The following is a 17,163-nucleotide window of genomic DNA, read 5'->3' on the forward strand; positions in this document are numbered from 1 at the left end:
CTGTTCTTATACAGTGTGTGCATGCAATTGATATCTCTCCTTTCTAGGCCATATTTGGTATGTTCCATGAGATAAATGGTCACAAGCGTCACCATGGGCTTGACTCTCAAGTTCTGTCACAATTAATATTGTCTCTTGTCGACCAGATAATTTCATCATAGTGAGAAGCAGCCCAGCAAGATAAAACTCATGATAAAAGCTGTCTACAGTGCTGGGGAGGAAGATCCTTTAAAGGCCAGCAGAAGCCAAGATATACAGGAGTCCAAAGTTTGCAGCACTCTTTTGGTTCTGTTTAAAGGCATTCTAATCACTGCTTTACTTCATTCTGCTTAAATGGGCTGGGCTGCCAAAACAACCTGGAGTAATGTCACTGGCACATTAGTGAGTCTGACGTGAACTCATTGTTAAACTGGAAACAGAATTTCTAAAAGCACTGCTGAAAAGCAGGTTCAAAGAATGGAGAGGCTAAATAAAGAAAGAACTTGTCCTTGCTGCTCAGTCATAATCATGCATCTGTCTCTCTCCTGCAGATACAGTTAGAACACTTTAAACATCTTAGAGGCAAGAAATTAAAAAAAAAAGAAATAAGAAAGATCTATAATACAAGTGTTCAAAGACATTGTCACAAAAATACTTTTTGAACCAAAAATTGATGAACCTTCTTCTGTCTACTTCTTTCTAACCTCTCCAAACTTCACAAAGGACAAAATGGTCAGGAGGAATTATCTGAGCCAACTCCCTTATTTTAACTCCATTATTCATTATATGCAACTCCCTTATTCAGCATTTTCACTTGTATCCAAGTATGATTTTACTCTTGTTCAAATAAAGTTTCTGTGAAACTGTTTTTACATTTTATTGAGACTATTTTAAGCTTTATACTGGCCTTTCAATAATAAGCTGTTCTGTGCACACACTGAACATCCTATAATTTATCAGGGGTTGAAGCTGTCAATGGGAAAGCAGTAGAGAAGCCATGCTAAGAAACTTACTGATAAGACCTTAAAATAGTTTTGCGCTTAAAATAAAATGGAATGTATTTCCGGTTTTGTTTTGTTTTTAAAGACTAAACTATAACTGACAAGAAAAACCAGATATCTCATCAGTAAGATGCCATAAAGCATCAAATAAAATTTTTAGAAATTTGCAGCTGCATATAATTTTAAATTAATCCTTACATACTCTTAATTGTGAGACAAAAATGAAAGTTGTTGAGAACTCCCAAATAAAAAATAAAAATGGTTTTGCAAGCATTCTATTTTCTTCAAACTCACTTGACCAAACTATCCCTATAATCAAGTATCTCAAAAAACATTTAATCGGGGCTTATCTGTAAGGTAGTCTTTTAATTGCCGCAAATCAGGAGGTATAATCAACTTTTCTACTATAAACAATCCAATAAACCCAGTGAAGTTTTGGGAATGGTAGGAGATATGAAAGACAGGTACCTCGTAGTTTGAGAGAAAATCTAGCAATTCTGATTGAGATGGGATGTACAGAAGTGGTTTCATCACCCGGCGGACAAACTTCTCAATGTAAACAGCACTCATGGGGCCTTTGTATTCGATTGGTCCAAAACTAGTACCAAAAAAATAAAAAATAAAAAATAATACACCATGCATTAAGCCTGTAATGTATAACTGAAATCACCAACACCACAAAGTGATAATGTCCCGCTTCAGGATCCTGACAGGTTCATAGGTAAGCAGCATTCTTTGTCTCAGGAGGTGACTGGAGGGCTAATTAAGAAACATTTATGTGAAGAAAGGTGTGTAAGCAGCCAATACAAGCAACCTTTGAAAAATGAATTTCCACATTTCCTTAAAACACAAAATAGAAAGGCAACCTTTGAAACTGACCAAGTGGTCAAGGATTCCAGGATCTGAACTACACAACACAGTGGAGAGGAGCAGACTTTCCTTTGAGCAGCTGGCCCTTAGCCTACTAAAAAGTAGTTATTAAACTTTCCCATAGGCACTTACACAAAGGATTGTTAAATGAACCTTAAACTTATTTACAGCTTTAGTGCAACAACAAAAAATTATGAAGATACAAGTCAGGGACTTGTATAAATGATTTTCCTCATTTTCCATTCTGTACTGGGGGATGCACAGGAATTTAACTTAGTATTGCTAATCAATGCTAGTAACATTCAGTTATTCCTCCTAATAATCTAAACAGAATCCTCACACGGCTTTCTTCAATCTTGTACAATACCAACATACATTGCTCAAATATAATTGAATGGTATGTATGTGGAAGGGGTAGGGAATATGGTGAAATTCAGCAACTCCATAACCATTCTTCTCTCTAAACAGAAATTGGCAGTAAGCTTACTGTTAATAGTGAGAATAGACAGAGCACAGTAAAGAATTATATAAATGCTATGGTCATAATACTATAATATATGGTTGCAGAAATTAACACACATATAATGTGGTAAGATAAACACAATTCTTCAGTGTGCACTGCAGAATATGATGCAGACGAAGGAAGAGTAGGATGAAAAATTAAAATAGCATTCTACATGAACAGCTGGAAGACAGAGTTAACAATTCTATAATTCAACACTTACTACAACAAATTTGTTAACTAATTCTAACAATTAGTTTTAAAATCATGACCATCAACCACCAACAATTTTTAAAGGAAGAAATTTAAAAAATCATCTGGCAACTTTTATTCAGCAAAAAGGAGCCAACCAATCTGGAAATCTCATCTATTCAAGCAAAGAGAGACTCTGCTGAGTTTTCCTGGAATGATGTTACAAGGGTCCCAGTGTCTTGTAATGAGAAGATCCCAGAGTGCAGGATGGGGAACATGTTTTAGCAACACACTATAGCCATCACCATAGCCATCACCATAGGACCAACTCACCTAGGGCTGCTGAGCTTTATACAGTGTGTTTTGAGAAACTACTCCCTGCTTCAGAGCCTTTTATAAATTATCTGTGTAACTGGTATTCAAGAAAAAAGTGAAATCTACTTTCACAGAACAGAAAAGCCTATTAATTTCTTTAAGCAGCTACAACTAGGTAAGTCATTATACAAACAACAGAAACAACACACACAACAGCAGCAGTCTGCCCAGTGATGAGACTCCAGGGTCACATTTGCAAGCACATTGACCAAAAGAAACTCAAGACAACCAAATATTCACAAGAGAGTTTAGTTGAAGGAATACATTCATTCATATGTTATACGTAAAATAGAGGGTTTGAAGAGTCTCTTTCTTTAAATTTTTAAATCCTCACCCGAGGATATCTTAATTAATTTTAAACCCAAGGGTATCTTTATTGATTTTAAAGAGGAAGGAAGAGCGAAATATCGATGTGAGAGAGAAACATCGATGGGTTGCCTCCCATACATGCCCCAACTGAGGATTGAACCGGCAACCTAGGTATGTATCCTGACTGGGAATCAAATCCTCAACCTTCTGATGTATGGGGCAACACTCCAACCAACTGAGCCACCTGGCCAGGATGAAGATTCTTAAACAGAATATAAAAGGGAAAAGGCTACGTTTCAAATATTTCTGTGCCTTAACACTTTCTTCTGTTTTTGATACTTTGGGAATGAATATGTTGAAACAAGTATTAATAGGCCTGGACTGACTGAAACAAGTAAAACTTTAACAGGTAAAGATGAGGGGTGAGTACTTCCAAGGTGAGTACCAACCTCAAATTCCTCATCTATAAAATGAGATCTTTAGATCTTTCTAAAGTTCCTTTCATGTCTTTTCAATCTTTCTATAAAACAAAAACAAAAAGTGTAAGAAAATATTGCACATCACATATCCCAAAATGACATTTTGTACTTGATTCAAGGGGATTATGCTAATTTCAATGTCACATCAAGTTAAGTCTACTTCTGGGTAGCTGGCTTGGACATACAGTTGCAAGTCCTCTACTCCCCACTAGGAATGTGTGTCCTATTTCCTATTACCAAATATTTTCTATTTCCAGGAAAAGAAATGCAAGGTCATCATCCCATTAACAGAGTACAGACTTTTAGAACTTTCAAATATAGTACTTTATACTTACCTTAAAAAAAAAAAGTAACCATGAGAAAGTTACTTTGACAAAGTATTCATATATCTAGAAGAAATTTTGAGGGTGGAGATGGGGTAGGAAAGGATGTTTTTGCCCAAATAGTATTTAATATCTGAAAAGCAACACTATATGCCACACATTTTATGTTAACAGACATAGACATATGATGGAATGTGATGGATAATCCACAAATGATAGTTTGCTGATGTTTGTTGTAGATCCCCATTGATTAGGCCCAAGAAATTTAGAGGAAGTGAAAAAAAAAATCTAAAAAGTAAAGCTCTTACTAATCACATCTTCTTTACCCATTTTACTGTCGTTAACAAACTCAAATCAACTACACTGAACAAAGTCCAGAATCCCATCTCATGTCTCCAAAACCCTTCAAGTCAAATTTTAGACAGTACCTAACACCCACAGCAATGTCTGGGGAGTACTCCAAAATCAAACACCAATATTTCTGCAGCAAAATGAATAAACTGGCACCTTAAATGGGATGAAGAGTATAGGCAGTCTCTTGTTACCTCATTTAGGGACAAAATTTATGAAAAATCTTTCAGGTTTTCTGTGCTTTTTGGATTTCAGAATTATGGATACAGGATTGTGGACTTGTGGAAATTTTCTTCCCAGTTGAAAAGATGGGAAGATACCCACTTGATTATGCTATCCTATGCTATATAGCCAGGTAACAGGATAAGGACTTTTGTGTATTTTTATACATAAAATACTTTCAGAATATGTGAAATGTACAGCCACACAATGGAGTAACTGGTACTATGAAAAGAAATGTTGTAGAATATGTAATGACATGAAAAGATGTTCAAACAGTAATAAAAAAAGAGTTTAGGAAAAAGTATTACTACATGATACCATGTTTTTATGTTTTTTAAAAAGGGGTGCAGGTGGATATATACTAACAGGAGACTATAAATCAAAACACAGTGATAATGTACAGCCGATAAGATAAATTATCTGGATCCTTTTATTTATTTATTTTTACTTATATGTATTTTTCTCAATCTATCTAATACTTTTAAATGGAAAAAACACAAATATCACTTCAAAATTGATAAACTTAGTTGGAATTAGAAACACTACTTAAAATTTCTTACCTCCGATGATATAGATATATTACAGGAAAATAAAAGAAATGCTTCTGTTTTCTGCATTTCCCCTGGTTCCACCAACAGTTAATTGCCACAAACAACACCTGCAGAGCCAAAAAAGGTTTCAAATGACTATGAATAACAACTGAAAAACTACAAAGACTTAAAAGATAAAATTATAGATATGGAACTATTCCTCTCTGAAACAGAAAGTGTAAAAAAATTGTAGAGAGTTCAAAGAAGGTCATCATTGACTGTTACAATAAAAAAGAAAAACTGTAGTGTCTAGGTAGTACTGAATATTTCGAAGTCTGTTCCAAGAGGAAAATGATTTCCTTTGAATTCTAAAGTGAACAAGCACCAAAGAGCTTTTCATAAATATGATTAACACTAAAACTTAGAAGGATATGTACTTTGATTGTTAAATTGAGCATCTGAGAATGAGAAAATGCTACCTACCAATAAAACATCACAAATTTCAAAGGACCATTTTTAATGGCTATATTAAAAACTAATAAAGGTAACAGATGATTAAAGTTATCTTCTAAAATGCAGTACTGAATAACAAAAACTATGGATTAAGTACATATTTTTAGGTGGATTCTGAAGTATCTAAGAAGTGTCCCTATGTCTGCAACCTACTTTGAAATGTACCAAAAATAAGATGAATTCGTAGTTAGATTGGAGCAAAGTTTCTGAAGTTTGGCAATACTGAAATTTTGGGCTTGAACTGTTTTGAGGGTTTTTTTGCTGTTGTTATATTTGTTCTTGTTGTGGGGGGCTCTCCTACACACTGGATGTAGGATGGTGTATGGTGTTTAGCAGTATTCCTGGTCTTTACCCACTGGATGCCACAAGCTTTCCCCTCTCAGGTACCCAAAAAACACTTCTGGACATTGCCAAAGGATCCCTGGGGGGCAAATCTGGAGAACCACTGATTAGAGGGACAATACAATGACCAAATATATAATAAAATGTTAACAGCAGAATTTAAGTGGCAAGTATATGGGCAATTCCTTCACCTTTGTTATATGTTTAAAATTTTTTATAATATTGAAAAAGTATGAAGATTACAAAAAGACACTTTTAGATGTCTTATCCTTACTAGAAAACAATATTGCTCAAACTTGGTGGAAACTCTCTACAGATCCTTTTAGAGTCTATTTATGAGAAAGAAAAGCAAACATATCTTTAGTTAAGGTTGGCATCTCATTTTTTACTTAGAAACAGGGCACAATCTATGCTGGTTACTCATTTTACTAAGCAATGTGGCTCAAAAGACCTTTGCCTGTTTCTGAAAATAAGCCTGCTCCTTTTCCCTACTGAGAGCACAGAGCAGTAAGCTCTCAATTTAGAAGGAGCTAGGAAAAGTTTTTCCAAAAACACCCAAAAACAAAACAAAACACACTTCTAGTCAGTTGTTTATGGCACTATGACCTCAACCACTTGTAGTGTGACCTTTAACAAACTGCTGTTCCCTTTAAGCCAGAGGTTCTGTCTCAGTAAGAACAGGGACACTAACATTGGCCTGCAGAGCTGCTGTGCAAAACAGCAGTCCCAGGCACTCCCAAATATCATTCCTAAGTAATTACTCTAAAGGGCATACTGCTTAAGTTGACAGTAAAATAATACGTGATTGACACCCTAATATATAATAGATTCTCCACTAGTTCTCTAAATTCAGAAAATGTGGGGGATGGGTAAAGAGGTGATTTCCTTTATGCTAACATACTGTTTGCCTCCCATTGCTCCATTAGAGCTCCCGTTTCCTCACTAGAAGTATCTCTGCCAGTTTGATTACTGTTTGCCATTTAAAATCGGGGGTAGGAAGCAGTAAAGGAAGGACGGGAATCCATGGGCCACAGTTGGAAAATAAAATCACCTGCTCCCCGCCACCCAAAACCAAGAATAAGTGTTATCGGGAATGAAGGTCATATTTAAACAGTACTTGGTACCACATTCAGGGATATGTAATGGTTAAAAATGCTTTACTAGGCTGAGCAGGAGGCCTAGTCACCATTTATAACATTGTTTCTAAGAAAAACCAACTGAGAGTTCCAAATGAACTTCTGGAACTCAGCTGTCTGCTTCAGTAAGCTCAGATCAGTTGGTCCCAGCAGCAGCCTCTAAGAAGTCTGTGCATACTTTTTTGTTTCTTGCAATGACTGAGGGAGGTGGGGGACTACAGGGCTTTGTGATGGGTGGTGGGCAGGGGTGATACCCTGCAATGCTCAAGACTGCTCTACAGAGGGAAGAGTCAAGCCCTGTCCAACATTGATGTTGGGGAAAACTTGTTTGAGCCTAAAACCCAACTCCATTTTAAATGTGAATCCAAAGCATGTTTTTTTGTGTTCACTGAATTTCTCTGGAAGGCAACTTATATGTCAGTTGAGGAAAGAAAGTACTTTGGTTCAAATCTTTACCAAGAGCTGTTTATTTTTTAGAAAAACCAAATCACCAAGAGCAATGCCCCCATGATATCTGAGTCCAACATGTTATATCTTTATCAGTCTATATTTATAACCATCCCATCCACAGTATCTCTACATAGATATACAAGGACTTATTTTATCCAAGCATTTACAAACTCAAGCACATAATGATTTAATTATACATTACTTTGCTCCCCACCCCCACCACCTTTAAGTTACAAAAACCAAACAGCATGGCACTCTGGAATGAGCACTGGCCTACATCTCGAGAATCAGAATCTGCTCCTGCTGCTAACCAACCAGGATCATTACAACCAGAAATCTTTTGCTTGTTTAAAGAAGGCTTCAGAATTTACAAAGTGCTCCTGGCCTTCAGCTTGGCAAAATCAGCCAGGTGGGTAAGCTGTCGCTATGGAGACAACCTCCTCTGCAACAGGTCTGGCAATCATTTGATTTTTAGGCCAAATATCAGCATTACCTGGTCTGAAAGCTGACTGGCTGCTTGCTCGATTTCTGCCCTGGCAGCGATGGACTGTCCACACCATGGGGCATAGAAGAACAGCAGCACCACCTCTGAATCACGGCGAACATGCTCTGCGTAGTCTAGTTGACCCTGGAAGAGGTCAAGAACCGGAGACCTCGAGGAGAAAAAGCTGACAGGTGGCTTTGCTGGTATTATCACATCTTTTGCTCGACTAAAAAAGAGCAAACACAAACAAGATCACTGAGTTTATTTTCTTCTAACAACAGCTTCATGTGGAAGAATGAAGTTTGATTCTTCTTTTGAATAGGAAAATGGAGTCCCCAAAACACTGTCCTGGAGTAAAAAAGTCATATTCTGTATTAAGGTAGTATGTGGCTGAGAGAATCAAGGACATAAAAAATATGCTACAAATTAGTCTATAATATTGTCTCCCCAGGTGTGGAGTGGGAAAGCAGTGGAGAACAGAAGAGAATGTCTCTGAATAACCCATATTCATGCCTCCACACCCAAGATTCACCTTTATCTCTCTGCGGTCTTGTTCTCCACAGGAGCCACTGTTTTCCAGGGCTTCAGAGCCATCAGTAAGCTCGCTCAGAATTAAGAGGAGGGAGCACATGTGGCTACTGCTAATAAGATTTCTATAGGAAGTGTTTACATCTCAACTCAACCTTGAGAAAATGCAAAGCATATTAGCTGGAATTGGCCTGTACTTATCCAGCGCATTCGGGCAAAAATAATAATTAAATAGTAATACAGATTTCTCCAGATACATATCATAATCCAAAGGTTGATAAAGATGAGTGACAAAGCAACAGACCATTTAACTAGAAAACGAGCTTACTGAGGACTTGAAAACAGAGCTCAGAAGGAAAAAGGAAAGAAGAATGAACAAGCGGTCAGATGTCACAGAGCTGCCACAACTTTCCCATTAAGACAAAAAGGTCTCCCTGGCTGGGTAGCTCAGATGGTTAGAGCATTGTTTGAATATGCCAAGACTGCAAGTTCGATTCTCCAGTCAGGGTACATACAAGAATTAATCAATGAATGCATAAATAAGAGGAACAACAAATCAATGTTCCTACTTTTGTCTCCCCTTACCCTTCCTCTCTCTAAAATCAATTAAAAAAGAAAAAAAGACTAAAAGATCTTTGCTGAGGCTGCTTCCCGCCAAGTTAAAGGGGCCTAAAAACACCTTGAGTTGTCCACGTAACTCCACTAAAAAGGCATAAAACCATTATAGCAGTTTAGGTAAGAAACCAGTAGAGAAAATAAAAATGGAACCCTGAAAACAGAAGGTACAAATGAAAAACAAATAACTAGGAGGTAGACTTAAACCCAACCATATTAACAATTACATTAAAAATAAAAAGACTGTACCATCCAATTAAGAGGAAAAGATTGCCAGATCAGATAATAAAGCAAGATCCAATCATAAACTATCTAAGAGACACATTATAAACATAAAAACATAGATAGAATGAAAGCATAAGAATGGGAAAAGATAAACCATCTAAATAGAAAGCTGGAATAACTCATTAGGTGAAAGGATAAATAAACTGAGATATATTCTTACAATTAAATGTTACTCATCAATAAAAAAAGAACTGATACATAGTATACCTGGATGAGTCTCAAAATGATACAGGATGAAAGAAGTCAGATATTAAAACATACACACAGGGTAGGGCAAAAGTAGGTTTACAGTTGTGAGTAAACAGAACAGTTTATTCTTATATTATTATTTTTGTATTATCTTCCATATGAACAATTATAAACCTACTTTTGCCTCACCTTGTATAATCTGAATGCATTTATATAAAACCCCAAAACAGGCAAAGCTGATCTATAATGAAATAAATTACACCAGTAGGGAGTGGAATAGAGATTAACTACAGAAGGGTACCGAGGCAATTTTCTCTCAGCTACCTGTTCCTTGTCTTCATAGCTCTCACCACAATTTGTTACTTATTTTCCTTTTTTATTATTTATCTACTCTACCAGATCATTAACTCTGTAAGGGCAAGGTCCCTATCTTTTGCACTGTTAGATCCTCATTGTTTAGCAGCTCCTGTTAACTCTAAAATTCAAAAACTTGTGAAATGAATGAACTTACCCTACTTACCTCACCTGAACATATGTGAAAGGAAATTAAATATAAATCCATACAGACATATATTAAAAAGAGTCTAAAAGAATCAAAGTGTCAGAAGACCCATTTACTCTACTAGGGATAATTCTAAGGAGCACCTAATTGCGTTCTAACTTAAATGTACTCAAATGAACTTGATAATCAGGTTTCTCAGAAAATAGCTAACTATAGGCAGCCATGTGCATCTTGGGTTGCATATCTATGGATTCAACCAACCTTTGCTCGAAAATATTATTTTAAAAAAATGTTACATTGGCCCTGGTTGCATGGTTCAGTTGGTTGGAGCGTCATACCATGTACCAGAAGGTTGCACATTCGCTTCCCGATCAGAGAACATACCCAGGTGTCAATTTCAATCCCCAGATGGAACATGTACAAGAGGTGGCTGGTTAATGTTTTTCTCTCACATCAATAGTTCTTGCTTTCCCCCTTCAACACTCCTTCCCTCCTCTCCAAAATCAATGATTATATCCTCCAGTGAAGATTTTTTTTAAATTACATTGTTGCTAGTTTGTACTACACAGTTAGGCCTACCATGGTTGCACCTGTACTGAACATGTACAGACTTTTTCTCCAGTCTTTATTTCCTAAATAATACAGTATAACAACTATTTATATAGCATTTACAATGTATTAGGTATTGTAAGTAATCTAGAGATGACAAAGTATATGGGAGGAAGTGGGTAAGTTATATGCAAAAAATATGCCATTTTATATAAGGGGCTTGAACATCCAATTATTTTGGTATCCTAAGGGGGTCCTGGAACCAATCCCCAGCAGATACCAAGGGATGACTACAGTAGACAGGAGGAACATGAAGGAAGGTGCTGACAACTCTGAGATATGCAGCACAAAGCCAGATATTTAGAACCAAAAAAGAAAAGATACATAAACACCCAAGACCTAGAACTAAGCTACTCTAAGAGACTTGGGTCATTTAGTATGAAGGAAAGAGTTCTACATCCCCTTCTGCATCTAGAAAGTATTAGCTCTCTGAATTAAGACAATTCTAAATATGTCACTTAACAATTTTAACCAAAAATTATTAACATCATAAAGGTGTAAAAAGTTGAAGAAAATCTATTTATTCACTCTTACACTTCAACCCTACAATCAGGGATTTCTGTCTATGTAAAATATCTTCACAACCTGAAAAACTCAGTCACTTACAAAATGATTCAAAAAAAAAATGTTCATTGAGCAAATCTTACTGTGGTGCAGGCACTGTATTAGGCACCAAAGATGAAAGCAGTGAGCATGTTATGTTATCAAGGGGCTTATTTTCTGAGGGAAGACAGGTAAACAACCAAAAATGTAAACCACAAAAAATAAAGACACAAAATGATCACTGCTATGTGGAAAATTTAACAAGATGACATGACAAAAAATCTGGAAGCTCCTCTGATGGGCTGCTGGTTGGAATGGTTATTTTTTCAGATGAGATCCGAATTACAAGAAGACAGTTATGCAAAGAGGTGTAGACGGCTCCTGTGGTGCAAGAGTGATACCTTTTCAAGAACTCCAAAATTCTGCTTTTTGGAGATATTATTTTTCTACTATTCCAATTGCATGTTAAGTGTTAATAAACATAATCTGAGAAAATATATGTTTGTGACAGCAAAACAAATGATAGTTATCAACTTAGTATTGCTGCTTTGCATGTTCACAGCAGTCCCTAAAGTCAACACATCAGATAAAACACGTGGCCCGTCAGAAAACAAACATTATCAGGGAAGAGAGACATATGGCTCTCTTCCATCAGAAACATTCACAAGTTTCCATTTAACTCTTAAATTTGCTAAACATTTTTGAGAAACTATACCTAGATCGAAGATTTCCTGCAGCTTTCTTTTTCTTTTCTTTTTTCTTTCTTTTTTTTGAGAGAGAGAGAGACAGAGAGGGAAACATTGATCTGTTGTTCCACTTATTGCATTCACTGGTTGATTCTTGTATGTTCCCTAACTGGGCACTGAATACGCAACCTTGACATATCCGGACAACACTCTAACCAAGTACCTGGTCACAGCCTCCTGCAGCTTTCAAGTCTAAGTCTCAGGTACAAAAAATTCAACAATTGGTTGCATATATTAATATAAATAGGTACATACACAATTTTTTCCTCCAAATCAGAGTAAAAGGAAAGTGAGAAAGATGAAGTCATGAAGATTCAGTGCATGGGAAGGCAAACAGGATAGGGATTACATGTCCAGAAATACACAATTATTAGTTGTTTCAACCCGAAATCAACCTTTCTTATGCTATCTAATTTGAACTCAGCTAAACAACAGACACTTAAGAGGGTTCTCCCTTATTTGAGCATGGGAGCTATTAAAAGTTAAATTAAAAAAAGAAAAACTACTCTTCATTAAGCCTCTGTCCTCATTAAGGCAAAGATCTTAAAAATAAAACAGGAAAAAGGGGCCAGAAACATTTGAGTCAGTTGTACAGCAATAAAATAGTATCATGATACCATTCAATCAAATAGGATTAAAAAAAATCAATCTGAATCTATTAAAAAACTGTAAAATTTGCCAGTGGCACAGAAAGGAGCTGGAGAGGCAAGCAGTGTTTCTCTCTCCTCCTGAAGCAGGTAGGGATCTTGTTCTGCATGTTCTTGTAACTAGATGTATATTCACTCTTCCTTCTACCTGAAATTTAAAACGACTTTCATGTGTAGTAAGTCATTTCTATAGACAGACAAACTAATGTCAGTAAGCTCCCAACCCTTAGAGGGTGAACACCTCTCTTGCTTATTGGAACCCAAATGCCACCCTGCAATTATTCTATCTTGCAAAATATTCTGTACTTTTTCCTTGATGAAGGAACGTGAAAAAGAGCAAGATGAAGAGCCTCGTACCTGACAACAAAGGATTCAAATTCTAGTTGAGCCAACTAATAGGTGGGTGTGATTTGGGGCAAGTTTTGTAACATGACCAAAGCTCAAGTCCTTTATCTGTAAATTGGAAGGATAAGAGTATATCCAGACTTTACTGAGAATTGAAATTTAAATGATCCACACAAGGCTCTCAGATTCTGCATTAAATGAATAAATGCATTCTTGTAAGCTATAGTTCCCAAACAGGCAACTGTGTTCCCAGGGACATTTGGCAATGTCTGGAGACATTTTTGGTTGTCACATCTGTATAAGCCAGGGATAATAAATAGGGCAATGAACAGGACAACGCGCCACAACAAATAATTATCTGGCCCAAAATATCAACTATTCCAAGGCGGAAAAACAGTGCTGGTAATACAGCATCACTGGCACATGGCAAATGCTCAATGATAGTTATTAGAAGTTGTTTTGTTTTCACTAAAATCCCCAATCCTTTGACATCTCTTTGACAATAAGGGCCACATATTACACTTAACATGTCCAGTAACAATGTTGCAATTGAAATCTTCCTCTTGGCCAATAAAGCAGTCAATGGCAACACAGACATAACTTGGAGCACTAGGAGATACACTGCAGATTTGGTAGGCCAAAAATACTCCTGAACTTTACAGTAAATTTTCTATCTGTGTATTTTCTCAAGGAGAGTCAAATTAACTTTCCTTTTCCTTGCTCATTATGCATCAGTCTACTCGAGCCTTTCCTAATTCCAGGAAAATACCAGGCTTGTCCAACCTCAGAACCTTTGCACTTCACATTCCCTCTAGCTTGGACACTGTTCTTCCAGATCTTCCCAGGGCTGGCCCCTCCCCCTTCTTGTGTAAGCTTCCTGTGTGGCTTCCTTAGGAAAGCCTTTCTGCTCCACCCTCACGGCTTCCATTCCCAGGACAGCACTTACAGAAAGAAGCCCTTTAAAATTAAGTTTGTTTACTGCCTGTCCGCTGAAATAGAGAGTGGAAACTTTTATTTTCATCGCTCATCCGGACAAGTGCTCCCCACAGTAGATGCAGATAAATAATTGTTAGATCAATGACTACATGAATTCCCAAAAGGTTATGGGACTCTAATGGTTGTGAATTACTACATTCGAAACATAAAGGAAACAAAATGGGTGGTAAATGAGGGTCCTACGGCTTGGGCAGAAATGACTGACAGGTGCAACCCCAAGAAACCGCAACTGAGCAGCTCAGAACTGGCCCACCTTCGTCGGTATTCAACAGGACGAAGGGGCGCCGAGCAGTTCCTGAACACCGCCACATGGCTAACTAGCCGGCCAGGGAGAGGGGAAAGTAACCGGCAAAGCCCAAGACTTAGGGAAAGTAAAGTCCCTCGCTCCCAGCAAAGTAAGGTCCGACTTTCCCCACTCTGCGAAGGCCGCTACAACCCCTGACCCAGCCACGCGCCGCCGGCCAGACCGAGGGGGCGTCGGGTCGGTGATCCGGTGGTGAGGGTCGCCTCACCTGCAGGTAAACTTGAGAGCTAGGAGCAGCGCGCAGCCGAGCGCCACGGCCCCGCAGAGCAGTTCGGGTCGCCGGCGCGCCATGAGGGAAGCGACGCGCAGTCCGCGACGGAGCCGGCCGGCCGAGGACGCTCCAGCCGGGGCCGGGCTGAAGGAGCCGGAGCCCGCGGGGCCGCCGCCACCGCCACGCTCTTCCTCGGCGTCGTCGCTGCTGCTGCTGCTGCCGCCGCCGCCGGCGCGGCCTCCGCATTCCGACATTACATGCTCCCAGTCGCCAGCTTTATACCGCCGCCGCCGAGGGCCCGAAGGCCCGGCCCGGCCCGGCCCGTCGCTCCCCAATCCCGCAACTCGCAGCGCCCGCTAACCGTGACTCTCCACGTCAGCCCAGCCGCCGCTGCGGAGCCCGCCCCCGCGCAGGCGGCTCCGCCTTCCGGCCAAGGAGTCTGCGCGGAAGGTGACTCTACCCAGGAGCCCCGCCCCAGGAGGGCCACGCCCTCTCGCCCTTCGGGGACGCGCGGATTCCTCCCCCTCCGGGCCCTAGGCTTCTGCTGCCGGGTCTTTAGCCCACGAGCCCCGCCCTCCGACTACAGAGCCTGCGCAGACGCTGGTCCGAGAGTCTGGCCACGCCTACTTTGAGATTCGCGGGGCGCCTACAGGCTTTTAAAAGCCAGGGTAATGCAGAATACATGCGCGCTAGTCTCACTACTGTCCCTGGAGGACTTTGGTGCGGTTTATAATACCCACTAAAAGGTAGAATACACATACGGAGGCGAGAAGTGTCCAAAAACCCAGAAGTGAGGAGGGAACGATCATTCTCCCTAAATTGGGGTAATAGCTGTAACTCTTAAAGGGTTGTTTTGAGGATTAAACGAGGTGTCTCATGGAAAGTGCCTGTCAATCTACCCCGTCGTTTGACTATTTATTTCATATATCTGATTTTTTTTTTTTTTTTGCAAAGGGATAGAGAGGTTGCTCTAGGGATTCCAATATACTTTTTTTCAGAATTTCAGAATTTCTACTTCAGATTTATACTAAATTCCAGTAAACTAGAAACGGCTCTAATGTAGCTCTGTTCCTTCCTTTTTTTTTTTTTTTTGTGCTACTGTTACTTTTGAAATCTGTATATTACAAACCCAATAAGTGTTACATTGTTTTATAGAATCTTGTTTAAAGAAGCTAAGAAAATATATTTGTAGTTTATTTATATTAACCTTATTTACCGTTTCCTGTTCTCTTGATTTCTTTATGTAGATTTGAGTTACATGGTACATTACTAGTGAAAACAAATATGGCCAAAAGTCACTAGTTCCCATTCACAGTAGGTTACTGTTAAAATCCATACTACACTTGTATAAAACCTGTCCTTTCCACAGGCCTTGATAAAGTCCAAAGTACTTTTGCTGCCTGTGGGTTATCTCATAAGACCCATAATACCTTGTGGCAATGTAGGGTGGTGTCTTGCAGGCCAAGGAACCACCCTAGGTTAATAAAAGGATGGTTCTTTTCCTCCTCTTCTAGACATCTGGCTGCTGCTCTGGCACCAGAATGTTCTGAAACAATAATAAATCCATTTTGGAATACGGCAGGCTGTTGGGGTCAGGTTATACTGCCCTTCAAGGCTAGGTCAACCCTAACTTGTCCACATCAACCAGAATATGAGCTTTTGTGGCCACTTTTTATATCTTGATCAAGTTGGTGGTTAGAGGAGGGGACAAGGAGAAGATTTAAATTTTTATATATACATTCAAAAACTTTTGACAACTGTTTGCCTAAAGTCCTTGATGTTTGTTTCCACTAAGTCCCAGAGTTCCCAGGACCTACATCAGCTGGGAAACTGATGAACACATTCCGCTGGCAATTGCTACCTGTTTCAAACACTCTTTATACATGTAACCCATATATTAATCCTTTCTTAGAACCAGAGAGAAATAGTTTTTTTTTTTTAAGCTTCCAAACATTTACTTAACAAACGGAATGTGTCTAACAAAGTAGAGGTTGGCAGGTAATGCAGAGGGAGGCCCACTCCCTAAGCTTGGGTATCCTGGATAACGGTATTCATCATTGTTTTTTGGAGATTTTGTATCAAGACCCCAGAATCAGCTTTCGAGAAATTGGCATTTATCTCTTGCAACAAATACAAGAAGCCAACTAAAGAGTGTTTGAAACCTGCACTGCTAGGGGAATGTGTTCCCCTTTAGTGTCCCAATTGATGCAGGTCCCTGGAACTAAGTAGAAACAAACGTCAAGGACTCTATGCAAATAATCGTCAAAGAAGAGAACCCAGGGATGAGTGAGGATGGTGGAGAAAGGTAAGCACCTCCAGCACCAGCCTGCTTGGAAGGAGTGGGCAGAAGAAGGAGCCCCTGAGAGCAAGGACCCACTTGCAACCTCCCACATGCCTCTCCAGGGCAGCTTACTGCAGCCAACAAAATTTGCACATCAATATTCATATTCACAAGAGCCAAAAACAGGGAAACAACCCAAATGTCTATCAATAGAGGAATGGATAAACAAAATGTGGTCTATTAGTACAATGAAGTATTATTTGGCAATTAAGAGGAATGAAGTACTCATACCCGCTACAACGTG

General features: G+C 38.9%; 1 protein-coding gene across 1 annotated transcript in view; it reads right to left on the minus strand.

Moving 5' to 3' along the window:
* The window catches only part of TXNDC11 (thioredoxin domain containing 11), a 55,675-nt gene extending 40,709 nt beyond the window's left edge, over positions 1-14,966 (minus strand). Inside the window, exons 1-4 of the mRNA XM_054589581.1 lie at positions 14,576-14,966; positions 8,068-8,284; positions 5,164-5,261; positions 1,449-1,578 (exon numbers count right to left, since the gene is read on the minus strand). Of these exons, the coding sequence (XP_054445556.1) occupies positions 1,449-1,578; positions 5,164-5,261; positions 8,068-8,284; positions 14,576-14,832 (702 nt within the window). The 5' untranslated portion in view covers positions 14,833-14,966. The remainder of the gene's footprint in view (positions 1-1,448; positions 1,579-5,163; positions 5,262-8,067; positions 8,285-14,575) is intronic.
* Positions 14,967-17,163: the final 2,197 nt, after the last annotated feature.

This window comes from Pteronotus mesoamericanus, unplaced genomic scaffold (assembly GCF_021234165.1).
Source record: "Pteronotus mesoamericanus isolate MK-2021 breed Mesoamerican mustached bat unplaced genomic scaffold, CSHL_Meso_final scaffold_167, whole genome shotgun sequence".
Classification (NCBI taxonomy): Eukaryota; Metazoa; Chordata; class Mammalia; order Chiroptera; family Mormoopidae; genus Pteronotus; species Pteronotus mesoamericanus.